This window comes from Diadema setosum, chromosome 18, assembly GCF_964275005.1.
Source record: "Diadema setosum chromosome 18, eeDiaSeto1, whole genome shotgun sequence".
NCBI lineage: Eukaryota > Metazoa > Echinodermata > Echinoidea > Diadematoida > Diadematidae > Diadema > Diadema setosum.
In genome coordinates, this window is record NC_092702.1 from 24,148,475 (window position 1) to 24,163,360 (window position 14,886).

The window sequence follows — 14,886 nt, forward strand, 5'->3', positions numbered from 1 at the left end:
ACACAAACCAAATTCCAGATTCATTTTCTCTCCAGCCTGCATTATCTGGAATTCTTGAATTTGACCTTCCCCTTTAATCTCGGCTAAACACAGCACATCCTGTCTCCAGTTAGCCTTCCATTAGTCTGTGTTTTCATACCCTTTTCAATTCAACAGAGAATTGCAATTAAGGTCATTACTATTATTCAATCAGGCATATTTTAGGTACTATAGTGTTCCAGCAGGTTAGTTGTTTTTTTTTTTTTTAATGCTTAACGAAACAGAGGAGTTCGAGATGGTCTATTTATCCGTTCTGTGCCAATGAGTTGAATGTGCATAAATTTTACACACAAACCTATGGACAGGTAATTTATATGGTATGCACAGGGTCAAAGTCCTTTTACTCTCTTGTCCAGGGTTCATACTCTCTCTCATGAATTGAATTCCATGACTTTCCATGACCTTTTTAGACAGAATTCCATGACCTTTCCATGACTTTTATACAATTTTTTTTTTTTTACATATTAGACTGAAAATTTTATCTCAAATCAAAGCAAAGCAAAGGGGGTACCTACACATCTCACACAAACAACAGACAAACTTAAACTTTTATAATTTTTGCAATTCCATGACTTTCCATGACCTTTTGATGAAAATATCAGTTTTTCATGACTTTCAAGGCCTGGAAAAAGACTTAGCCAAATTCCATGACTTTCCAGGTTTTCCATGACCCGTATGAACCCTGTTGTCATCTCCCTCCCCTCCCCCTCCCCAACATACAATTGTAATTATTCATCCCTTCTTATACTTGATAGGAGCGATGCATGCATGCACAGCCAGTATGTCATTAACACTTTTATTCACCAAGCACACACTAAATACATAGTGACTTTAATTATGTGAGGCAACTCTAGTATACAGTACACGTACAGTAAACCGAGAAATGTTCGCATGCATTTTAATTTCATGAATTTCACGAGAGCCAAGATTCACAAAGTTAAAATGCAGGCCTGCGAGAGTTCTTGCTTGCACTATAGATAGACCCTACGCATTGAATGTTAAAGGCAACTCACAAAAATTTCATGCCGCGAAAAAGGCTGTCGGCTCCAATTCGCAAAAATTTCATGCCGCGAAAATATTGTGTTTTACAGTATGCCATGATGACATGTATGTTCACACTGCCCTTCATATCACATTGGTCTACACAAAACCACTAACATCTACTGTAAAAGCGGAAATTTTCGTGGTGTTGTAATTTTCACGCATTTTGCGCAACCAAAAACTAGCGCAAAAAATAAAAGCATGCAAATATTTTTCTTGCCATATGTTCCTGTGCGTGATGTCTTGATTCCGCGGAATTAAAAACATGCGAAACTCTTCTTACCGGGCCAAGCACGAAAAATTAGTTGTGTGAAAATATCCACTTTTACAGTATCCTATCTCTAAAAGCCCCTCCTGGCTCCTATTTCTATGCCATAATGACTACACTAGATCTTGTCAGTCTTGTCATTACATGATATCTCAAAATCTAGAATTGCTATCCATTTCAACTTGGGACTCCTACACTCAGTGGTACTGTAAAAGTGGAAATTTTCGCGGTGTTGAAATTTTCGCGCATTTCGCGCAACCAAAAACTAGCGCGAAAATAAAAGCATGCGAATATTTTTTTCTTGCCATATGTTCCTGTGCGTGATGTCTTGATTCCGCGGAATTAAAAGCATGCGAAACTCTTCTTACCGGGCCAAGCGCAAAAAATTAGTTGTGCGAAAATATCCACTTTTACAGTATCCCATCACAAAAAAGCCCCTCCTGGCTCCTATTTCTATGCCATAATGACTCCACTAGATCTTGTCAGTCTTGTCATTACATGATATCTCAACATCTAGAATTGCTATCCATTTCAACTTGGGACTCCTACACTCAGTGGTAATTGATTACAGGAGATGGAGACTTTCAATTCTCACACATTTTTACTGTGACTCTCAAGATGACTTCTTGTGGATTTGCCATGATTCAAAGGTCATGTTTGATATGTATCACCTGTGAACAAGTGTTGGAGAATGGGAATGGCCTTCCCTGTATGGAATATTATCGCGAACCCTTCACATACTGTTATCCCTTCCCCCACCTCCCCCTCCAAAAAAAACCAAAACAACAACAACAACAACAAACAAACAAACAAACAAACAAACAAAACATGCCAACAAATTGGTTCTTAAACATTTGTTTAGGTGCAGGGCCTATAAGGAGGCTCTAGCTGTAACAATATACCAGAGAAATCTGTGGTCTGTGATGAAAATTGTTCTGCCAAGATGCACTTGTAACAGGTGGGAACAGCTCATACATTTTGGCATTTCAACATGGAGATAATATTCCATCTGCATTCTGCAGCACAGGAGCGACACTAGATTCTTGAGAGATAACATTGATGTACATACATTGTATCTTATCACACTGTGAAATATAACAATGGCAGACCATTCTTTTTCAAACAGACACACACTCACACACATTGCAGAAACACACACACACACACACACACACACACACACACAGTAAATGTAACTTTGTTGCCTCAATACCCAAAGCCTGATATTTTTTTTTCAAGCATGCTTTACAATGTATTATCTACAAGGATCGTCAAAGGATCGTCAAGTTCACCTTCATAAACATAAGGATTGAGAGAATGCAGCAATATTGGTAGAACACATTCAGTGAAAGTTTGAGGAAAATTGGACAATTGATGCAAAAGTTATGAATTGTTAAAATTTTTGTGTTGGAACCGCTGGATGAGGAGACTACTAAGGCCTGTGATGTCATATGAGTACAACAGTATAAAGAAAATATAAAGAAAATTCAACATATTTTCATTTTTTTCGCATAATAAAAGAGCACTTCACTTGCTTCTTTCTAAAGGCAATGGGAATAATATCACCCATAACATAGGTCAGTAACGAGTCAAGGGAATGTGTAATTTTTTCAAAAGATGAAATTTTGTGAAATTCTCTTTATATTTTCCTTATATTGTTGTACGCATGTGACATCATACACTGCAGTAGTCTTCTCATCCAGCGGTGACTGCACAAAAACTTCAAAAATTCATAACTTTTGAACGGATTGTCCGATTTTCCTCAAACTTTCAATGATGTGTTCTACTAATATTGCTACATTCTCTCAATCCTTATGTTAATGAAGGTGAACTCATCCTTTAATGTGCAGCAAAGCAGAGCAAAACAACGGCGCATCTCAAATTCTACATTGAACAGCTTTGTATTCTTAATATCTACACTTGTATGATGAAAAATGGGAGCATGCAGGCATAAGTAAGGTAAGGGTTTTTTTCTACATTTAATTTTTTGGTGTATACATGTACATAAATATGTACACACTACAATGTGTATACTGTAACCCCTGCACTCAGTATCACTTGATGGAAATTTCATTCTACATGCACCCAGGTATAAAGCTTCAGGTAACGACGTTTAGAGCATGAAAACAAATTGGAGTATGGAATTCAATTTAATACTGATCTTCACAGCTAGGAATGCAGATTGTGAGCAGGAATATTGGGATGAGTCACTGAAGTCCACGCATACAACTTGGCCTACAACTGTATTTTGGTTATTTTGTGATAGTATCATATGTGATCATGTAGGCTTATACTGCTTCCTTCCACATGTGTGATCATAAATACCTGGCAACTTTGTCAGACTTCACCATTCACACCAAAACTATAGACAGTTCATCTCCAGATATTGTACGAGCTGAAATTTTCGCAGTGGTTTTATTTTCGCGAATTTCGCGAATCGCCTTTGAACCGCGAAAATAACAACTTGCGAACAGATAAGCACAGTTAGACCTCGCAACCGCGAAATTAACAACACGTGAAAATGTTCTCCTAGTAGCAATTCGCGAAAATATCTGTATGCGAAAATTTCAGGTCATACAGTATTCTTTTGCTGGGGGGGGGGGGGGGCAGTGTTTGGAAGGTGGTACCAAAACTTCAACAGGCTTCAGTGAAATGCCAGTTGATAATCAGCACACTCCACAACATAAAAAGTGTGGTATCACATATATCATCCCCTAAAAAGTTTGAAAATTGTGAACTACAGCTGTACCTTTGTGGCTCGCAAATAATCCACATCATAAATGATGTTATAATTAGCCTACATCCATGACTGGTTCCACCACACTAGGCGTTTTCACATCAGCCCGATAAAAATCCAAGCTCAAGATATTTTTCGCAATTGCGAATTAGAGCACTATTTCATTTCTTATTCACATCAGCTCGAAGAGAATTAGCCCGAATTTTTTTCGAGCTAATTCGACAGCTGAGTATGTGCAAACAGCATCAGTAATGTGTGTGCCCTCTCAAAAATTCCTCATGATTTGTGTGCAGTTTGCCTCGATCGATTGGGTCACACACGCTAGGCATGATGGGATGCATCACGCTTATTTCTCGAGTTGTTTTTCACATTATCGAATAGTGCACTACTATCCCGCTATTTCAGAAATTTCCCGAGTTGGACTCGAGAAATTTTCTCGATCAGAGCGATACAATTAGCGCGCTAATTTATGTTCACGTTATCAAATAGCGCGCTATTTCGTGTTCGGGTTAATTTCCCAAGTCAGAAAATAGCACGCTATTTGGAAACATCGGGCTGATGTGAAAACGCCTATTGAGATGGCTAGGCTTGCATTCCAGACCTAGAATGCACAGGTTACTGTAAAGCAAGATATTTTTGCAGCATGAAATTTTCGCAAATTAGAGCAGATAGCCTTTTTCGTAGCATGAACTTTGTAATTTTGCAAATCTTGGCTCTCGCAAAACTCTCAAAATTAAAAGTAATTATGCACATGAACATTTCTGGTTTTATACAGCGATTTTCCCCGTCCTGTATTTTTTGTTTTGAACTCTAGTGCAACTGAAGTGTCAATCAATTATTGCCTGGTACAAGATTTGAAAAGGCCTTCTTCTTGAGGTTATTCAACCAATAGCTGGCTAGTAAAAGAGTTATCAAGACTTTAACATGAAAAGAAAGCAAGAGAGTGCTGCAAACTCACACCAGCAAAGTAATACAGAGCTCTGAGAATCCTATGAGTATCCAAGGGACTCACACCTCTGTTCTGCACAGACAGTGAGTTCCTGTAGCAAAGATGATGTCACTGAACATTGTGAAGTTGATATTCAAAGGACACGTCCACCTTCATGAACATAAGGATTGAGAGAATGCAGCAATATCAGTAGAACACATCAGTGAAATTTTGAGGAAAATCAGACAAAAATTCATAACTTTGAATGGATTGTCCAATTTTCCTCAAACTTTCCATTACAGTATGTATTCTTCTGATATTGCTGCATTCACTCAATCCTTATGTATATAAGGTGAACCTGTCCTTTCAAAAAGACTCAGTCTTCTTACGCCTTATTACAACTTACAGGTTTTCATATCATCTTACAGAGTATGGCTTCTGAAGTTGGAAGAAAATTTGACCCATCTTCTTTGGTTTTGTAAGATTTGTAAGATTTTATTGACTCTATCGACCCCCTCTCGGGGTATGAGAGTACAAACATATAAACGGATTTACAATATATGAATACAAAAATATAAGTGATAATGTACATGTACATGTGAAAATAACAGATATATGAATAAATATGTTTACAAAACAAGGCGTAAAGGACGTTTAGCTACTCTACCACTACGTGTACAAACATTCACATCTACTTTACTTTTTTACAAAAATACTGTCTTTCTTCTTTGGTATTGAAGAGAACTGAAACATAATAATTGGTAGCATTGCATTTCAGTCTGACTGCAAACATAAGAACCAATGACATCAACAACAGCAAAAGCTCATATGATTAGGCCCATTCTATCTCATTTTCTCTTACGCCTTATTACAACTTACAGGTTTTCATATCATCTTACAGAGTATGGCTTCTGTGGTTGGAAGAAAATTTGACCCATCTTCTTTGGTAGCATTGCATTTCGGTCTGACTACAAGCATTTAGAGCCAATGACATCAACAACAGCGAAGACTCCGATGACATTAGGCCCATTGTATCTCTTTGTCAAATATTGCAGCATTAAAGGACATGTTCACCTTCATAGACATGTGGGTTGAGTAAATGCAGAAATATTAGTAAAACACATCAGTGAGAGTTTGAGCAAAATCGGACAATCCGTTAAAAAGTTATGAATTTTTGAAGTTTCTGCTCAGTCACGGCTGGATGAAAAGACTACTATAGCTTGTGATGTCACATGAGTACAACGATATAAAGAAAGAATAAAGAAAATTCAACATATTTCCATTTTTCTCGCATAACAAAAGAACACTCGACTTCTCTCTTTCAGAAGGCAGGGGGAATAATATTATCCTTAATATACGTCGGCAGCAAGACGAAGAAATGTGCACTTTATTCGAAAAGTAAAGTTTTGTGAAATTCTCTTTTTATTTTCCTTATATAGTTATACGCATGTGACATCATACACTGTAGTAGTCTTCTCTTCCAGCAGTGACTGCGCAGATACTTTAAATATTCGTAACTTTTGAACGGATTGTCCAATTTTCCTTAAACTTTCAATGATGTGTTCTACTAATATTGCTGCATTCTCTCAATCCTTACAATGTATGTATATGAAGGTGGACTTGTCCTTTAAGAATCATGACGTTTGAACTTTAAGATTCATAATCACTGCACCAAAAAGACTGCAAAGTTAGAAAAACTGTGAATGTTTAACTATGCACATGGGGGATTGGCTCAGCAGTTAGCAGGGAGTGGATGTTGTAGGACAAAAATCATATTTCTGCAGTGTGCATTCTCATTGCAAACTGTCTCTGTAAACCTCACTGCATGCTCCATGTGCATGATATTTCTTGCACTGTTCCGGGTGGTTTTTATAAGCAGTTACACGGCTAGGAAAATGTGGCCAGTTTTCATATGCTACCATTTTTCAAATGTTGCATTTTTTACCTCAGTGTGAATAGGTCTGGGTTTGTTTGTTTTTTTTTTTTTCCAGGAAGTAGAATGCTAGTGTGACAATAAAATAATTGACAGACAAATAGATGACAGTGATCAGATTTTAGGTTTAGTGTAATTTTGACATCGATATCATTGACAGGAAAAAAATACATGAAAATTATTACTTTTTAGGTTTAATGTTAAGGTTGAATGCCAATGATTTTGTATGTTTATTTGTTTGCTTGTTTATTGGAATTTTTCAATCTTTAACACGAAGTGGTCTCTTGAGGTCTATAAACATAAATCACTGCTGAGAAGAACTGCTCTTGGTCTTCCAACAGTCTAATGGATTGCATTACTTGCATCCCTCATTTGTTTTACATTAGATATGTCATAATGTATTATCTGACACGGCAGTTTTGCTTTGCAAACGGGTAATTCCATGAAGTTGGGGCAGTGTCCATGTAGCATCGTGATATTTAAAAAATACATTTCAGCATAACTCAATATTAATTATGCTATACATTTATTGTTTGTAGGCTTTACATTTGCATCGAGGCCACACATTTTCCTGGAAATTTTGTGCCATTCAGACTCAATTTTGATGAAGTTATTAAACAATATGTAACAGTGTCCTGTAGCATCGTGATGTGTCCATGCAGCATCGTGATATTTTAAAATTTGGTCACGCATTAAGAGACAAATTATGGCAACTAGCTTGACCAAAATTTGATGCAATATGCATATTTACAAGATATGAATGAGATAGCTAAGTATCTCAAATTTCCTGAACACAGTTTTAATCTTAAAAGAAAATTACAAAATGTATCACGATGCTATGCGGTGTCCTTTTTTGTGACATTTGGTGGACACCGCCTACAGTAGCATAGTGACACATTGTGTAATTTTCTTGTAAAAGTAAAACTGTGGAAAGGAGAGTTTAGCTATCTGACTAATCTAGTAATTACATGTATGCATATTATATCAAATTTTGGTCAAGCTAATTGCATTAATTTGTCTTTTAGGACCAGATTTTAACTATCACGATGCTACATGGACACATCACGATGCTACAGGACACCGTTACATATTGTTTTAATAACTTCATCAAAATTGAGTCTGAATGGCACAAAATTTCCAGGAAAATGTATGGTCTCAATACAAATGTAAAGCCTATAAACAATATATATGTATAGCATAATTAGTATTGAGTTATGCTAAAATGTCACACTTTGTGCCCCAACTTCACGGAATCACCCAAACCTATATACCATAACTAATCTACAGACAATTTCACAATCCAGAAAATTAACAGGATTTTTAATTTTTTAACATATTTATCGAGGAAGCATGCATGTTTTCCAATTACATGTAGTGTACAGCTGATCTGCCATCTTTAATTCCCCATGCAGGGCGTACTGTTGTGACCTTTCTGTTTTGTATTTTCTTCAGGTTTGTTTTGAATTTAATATTTTTCCTAATGACACGTAATGGTATCAACTTGCTCACATTTATACCAGCATGTTAAATGCTGCTCATAATGCACTATAATCAAAACAATTTTATTTCACTGTTACTTCGTTCTTCGTTACTACATCATATACATGTATGCACAAAAAGACACACATAAATACACCATGTATACTTCAAAAGCTCTTTCCAACAGCAAGACAAAATTTGACCAGCATTTCTTATCTCGGCAGCCTGGTAGGAAGCCAGATTTTCAGCCTACACGCCTTATCCTCTGCAGCGATACGAAAATATCTCCCGAGCTCTGAGCTGGGTATATATACGAGTCAATATTGTTCAAAGGGTGTCAAGTTATGGAAACTTGGCCAGCTGTCAATCGCAGCGATGATCAGAAACACCTGTGAACACAACATGGCTAACCTTTTCCAGGATAGTACGAGGAACACAATGGCAGGCATACAGTGATACCAGCAGCCTTGGCTGTGACTGTGTGTTAATACGGCTTGTTTACATGCTCCATTTCTCTCCTCAGAGTCAACCTCCAAAAACATTTTACACCCACAATGGTTCCTCTTGAACCCATTTTGAGCCCCTAAGAAGAAGAAAAAATGTATTCTTATCTCACTGCTCAACTCCAACAGATTGTCATTCTGGATAGAAATCACTCCAGCTTAAAATACTTTCATGCAACAACTTTATGCAAAATAATTTCATGCTTTACTTGTTTATTTGGGTTGTTCGGGGGGGGGGGGGGGGGGTTATGTTAAATGTCTGGCTGGATAACAAAACAAAATTACCAGTCTCATATGTTTCAGAAAAATCCCCTCCCCTTTCCTCCCCCATCCCCCCCCCCCCCCCCCCAAAGAGGATGAAACAAACTGATGTAAAATCAGAAAACCTGACTGCATTATTTGTACGATATCATTATCACTTGGGAAGTCACGCAGCCGGCCATGTGGTAGATTTCAGCTCAAACCCGACATCGATCATTGGTCTCAGACAAAATCAATTCCACTCACATCTCTAACTGAAGGAGTCCTAGATATCAACTAACACGCTTCTCAGCACAAATCCCCAGCTCATATGTACCACAATACTGAAAAGCAAAAGAGATAATAAAGCAAAATGAGAAAAACAAAGTTGAATATTGGTCAGAGTCGTTGGCAGGCCTGCAATGCAGAGGCACTCTTGTGGTATCTTTAACAGTTCAAGGGCAGAGCAGTGCTCCAAGCAAATTTCAGCGAGACTCTTCTGCGCAGTCCAACCTACTTTGGTTAAAGATAGAGAGAAAAAAAAAAACTCCTCCGTGTTACGAACCCTGATGGAATATCAAGATGTCGCAGCCAGACAAGTAATAAGGCTACGGGGGAAGAAGACAGAGGATCTTCGCCTCTGCAGGGCACACAGTAGGCCCAGGGTTCGGCAATTTGCTGGCTGGGCTCGTCATCAAGAAATCCATCGGACAGCGGGAGACTTGGGATGCCCCAAATAACACTGATAATAGATCTGTTTGTGGGATTTGTTTACCAGCAATCCCTTAGTATGTCTCCCTATGGATAGACGGCTTACATTTTCCCTTACGCTCGTGATGACCGAACTCCACAGAGAACCTCTGTAGTTTGTGCATTGCATTCTTCACAAGCATCTAGCTGAGGTGACTTCACTCATGCATGATAATTGGGCATTTTCAAGAATTATAATGTGTATACATTGTGTACAATAAAACCGAACTCTACGCTACCCACTGTCACTGTCTGTACAATTATACATACAAAATGGTGGCCAAACACATCTCTCTTGAAAGTGAAACTGATATCATTCATATTTTTTTTTTTTTTTAGAGTTAATGTATAAAATCTACACTGTTTTCTGTCGTATTATTAGAAAAAAGAATCACAAATCATGTAAACACACACACACCTAAACACACAATCTGTGTATTTCAGGCTACTGTTGTTTGTTCTAAAATAGTGGAAATAAAAATTACACTCCATGAACGCTTACACACATACACAGTCTATAAATTCTAGGCTGCTACTTGTCATAGGCAGATTCAGCAGAAATCTTGAGCCGTATTCTCTTGCCCCCCCCCCCCCCCCCCCCACCCACCTCACCCACCTCCCTCCCTCCCTTTCCACTCAGGATCATGCATACCCATGAACAGGACAAATCACCAACATTTAGGCTGCACCAGTGAGAGAGAAAGAGAGTGTGAAGTCAAAAGTTGAGGCATAAAAGCTCTTCGCAAACATGCTCCAAGGCACTGCAAACATTATCAAGCCAGCAAGATTTGCAACTGGTCTCCGACTGGCATTTTTTTTTTTCCTCCAGAAAGTCACTCCCAAATGCTGTGGATGTTTTTGCAGAGCAATGAATTGTGAAACGTGCGAGAAATAGGTGTGCCACTGAAATTCATGTTTCAAAGGCACTTGTTCACACCTCTTAGTTCCATGTTCATAATGAATTGTAGAGTTGTATAATAACACAGAGTTTCCAAGCAAGGTAAACTTCAGAGATTTTTTTTTTTTTTTAACTCAGAACAGACTGTTGTATGAAAATTTACAGAAAAAAATAACAATCCACTCAAAATGGTGAAAGTTTCTTATGAATTCTGTAAAAAAAGGATAAGAAAATCATGGATCTTAGGAGTCTTACATTTTTGTTTCAATATTAAAGTTCACAAAAATTCCACTGTTAAAAAAAAAGATACATGATTACATCATATCAATCTAGAGGTTCTGGCAATTTTCAACAGCAAGATAACTTGTGGGTAAGGGGATTTATACAAATTGTAGATGCATAATTACTGACTTCAAAATGATAACTCTAACATTTCAATGTACAAACCAACAGAAGAGATTACATTTTCCCTAATCTATTTTGTAATGCATATATTGTGACACTAAAACACCTTCTTGAAATATGTGATACTTTGAATTTCAAGCACTTTCTTATTATTCTTCCCATTGCCCCCCCCCCCAAAAAAAAAAAAATGTTTGATGAATGACACACGATGAATGCTGGACGATGATGAATGATCACATAGCTCATCTGAGGCAAAGACTCCAGTCCAAATATAAGTTAGTCTTATAGAAAGAATAAAATATTGCAAGTTCAACGGTAAAATTTTGATCGAAATGGGGTGAAAAACGAGTAAGCTATGACATTTTGGAGTTTCACTAATTTTTCAGGAAACAGTTCTTGAATGGTCAATATATGCAAAGGGCAAAGTGAGCATGTCACCCCCTCACAACTTGCCATATATTTGACCTTTCCAGTTTTTCATTCAAATGCAAGTAAGCCCGAGGCTCAAATCCTGGTATATCTCACTGATCACTATTCTGAAGCTATTCAACCAGGAATAACATTATGTTTCAGACTTCAATGACGAAATATTGAATTTTCGCCATTTTTTTGTGCATGATCAATGGAAAATTGTGAGGTTATGACATGGTTAGCTCACTCATTTGCATATTCATATCCACTGTACAAGAACTGTTTTGCAGAAATTAGCAAAACTTCAAAATGTCATAACTTCTTCATTGTTCATCTGATTTCAGTCAAATTTTTACTGTTGAACTCGTAAGATTGTACCCTCTTTTATCAGGCTAACTTATATTTGGACTGGATTTCCCCTTTAACATTGTGGGCTGGGAGAAGAAGCATAGGTTGATAATAGCTACAGTACAGAAAGAATCTTGCGTTCTCTGTTTTCTTTTTTTTACTCACATGTGTGGAGGCATTCTATGATGGTGGTGGCGTCGATGAGGTATCCATGGCACAGCTTGCAGGTGATGTTCTCGTTGATCTCGTACAGGAATACCTGCCTGTCCATCTGTGATCAGAGGTAGACGAAGGAGAGGGAAATCGTTAAGACATGATCGTCACCCTCACCCACATCATGCAGCATAAAGGCGAGAGGCCAATCACTTGCACAGCAAAAATAAGGTTAACTCGGTTGTTTTTAGCGACATGCATGTATGCAACAGTGGAGCTATTAGCACCCCAAAGACACAGAATGGAAAAAAAAAAAACCCAGAGTTTTTCAATGTACTAGTTACACTGCCAGAAACACCGGACACTTTCAGCGTTTTGGTAGGAGAAAAACCAGATTTTTTCAGGTTTTGGGTAAGTTATGCATATGATGTCATAAATGGTATCCCGGGGTACCAAATAAAAATCAGCCATTTTGTTGAATTATTTATTTTTTTTAAAAGGTTGTACCCTAGGGGCCAAAAAGAAGAAATTATTTTGGTGCTGGAGCGCGCTAGCCACTGCACTGCACTGGCACTAAAGCACACGCTAGTGGTATCACAGCGTGCCATGCACGCATAGTATAACATGCAGTGGCATGGGAATGCTATGTACACGCACACACAGTGCATGCATTTTTCTCTGGCTGTCCTCGAGTGGACGTAAGGTGGCGCTACACAACGCGGTTACCCGGGGTACTACGGTACCCCGGGGTAACGCGTGATGCATCATATGTGCAGTATGTGCAGTATGTGCAATAGCTGACAGATCTACAATGCATCTTTCCATTCAGCTTGCATGATGTCAGTACCTACAATGTATTCCTTTCTTCTTTTTTTGTATAATACTGGCTGGGTAGCATATTGAATGCATAACATATCAATATTAAATATTGACACATATCAATACGTATTGATACAAATCAAGGTAGATTGATATACCGCAACAGAGCTCTTCACTTGTGGTGTATAATTTTTCTATAAATCAAAAGCCAGCTTGGTGATCAACATTAATTCACTTCAACAAATCCAATCACTTTCTTCTTCTTTTTTTTTTCTTTCTTTTTGTTGGGGTGGGAAATAACCACATGTATGTCACTCTTACTGACTGATTGCTTACAATTTATATGAATGCTTACCATCAATACAAAAACATAGCAAAAACATATGGCCTCAATTCTCTTCTGAGTAGAGGCCAGAGGATGAGATGATGGATATATTTCTTTTATTTTGTGCTGATATTCCACCCTGAATCTCAATCTTATCTATAAATTGCAAGTTTCTGCTCCTCCCACGGAAATCTCATCCCATCACTTCTTCACATGTCATCTCGAGATCCAACACACAGAGCTTTCCATTTCCAAATGTTATCCCCTGTTCTCTTTCTTCTATAAATCAATCCCTCCCTCGTGCCCCCCCCCCACTATATGCAAACATACACACACACACACACACACACACACACACACACACACACACTTTGAAAGCCAATGTTCGCAGAGCTGGTGGGGGTTCAGGAGGTATTACACACAATACACTGTGTGACGTTCAGATGCTCCGCCCCCTTCTTGATTGGCGAAGCCACGAGGATGCTGCATGTTTTGAATGTTATTTAACATTTCGGCTGATGCGATGGCTGCAACTCGAGGGATTTTGATGCAGCCGTTCAGATACGTGCATAGCAATAAATGTCACGGAACTTTTACAACAAATCTTGTCAGCCAAACCATAAATGTCAAGTGTGCACTACCATGTCTCTGCCCACTTTGCCAAGCAATCATTTATTGTTGGGTCATTCACATTTACTTTATGAAATAAACACAAGCATTGAAGCTCATAGAAGCTTTCCACAGAAACGCTCAAAGAGTCTTTCTTTCGTGGGGACTGACTTGCAATCGTTCAAAATATTTTGAGTTCGCACTTATTAGTTTTATTGGTGTGAATTCAAGAGTGAAAAATCTTGCAAGTTTTCTTTCACGTGGGATCTGACACATCTTGTCAACTTGCAAAACCAAGCAAACATTGAGTTTCCAGAGTGAGGCAACACTGCATTTTGAATAAGCATGGACAGAGGAATAAAATCTGCCAAGTTTTAAATTTTGCAGTATATGTCATTGAGAACGGCCCTCATACCATTGTAAAGACGTGTTGGAGTACCACTACTATTTCTGTAAGCATTGGACGGGCACATTGTTCGACAACAACATTGGACATTATCCCTCTTCAACTGGCCCTCAAAGTCTTCTACGACCATGAGACCATTGATTCGCCGCTTCAAACAAGTTGTGTCCCCTTGTTGCTGCTCCACACCTTGGCAGCAGTTGAGGACAAAGAACAAGACGTCCCCGATTTGGATCAATGCTGAACTCAGGGGTGACTCCGTCCGATGGCACGCCTTTCTTTTCAGAAGGAGCAAGCTTTCAATTTCACGCAGGCAGCGACATGTGTCGGCTGCTCTCCCCCCTCACCATTCAGCGGTAAGAATAGTTGCAAATCTAGACTCACAGTCCGGAGGCAGCGGGGCGTGAAATAGCTACCCGGAGTGTTTAACTTTGTGCTTTATGGGCCATTACACCTTTCACATCCTTCCAGCGCTTATCTTCGCAAATCTGCTGCGGAGGATGGACTTGGGATCAGCATTACAGGGGAGAAGAATCGTCTTGTATTACAGGAGGGATTTAACTTTAAAGGGGTTGATAATGCTTTGAAGATGATCTC

General features: G+C 38.4%; 1 protein-coding gene across 1 annotated transcript in view; it reads right to left on the reverse strand.

Annotated features, from left to right (window-relative positions):
* Positions 1-14,886, reverse strand: part of LOC140242075 (polycomb group RING finger protein 3-like) — a 122,664-nt gene that overhangs the window by 65,543 nt on the left and 42,235 nt on the right. Inside the window, exon 2 of the mRNA XM_072321835.1 lies at positions 12,146-12,251. Within this exon, the coding sequence (XP_072177936.1) occupies positions 12,146-12,251 (106 nt within the window). The remainder of the gene's footprint in view (positions 1-12,145; positions 12,252-14,886) is intronic.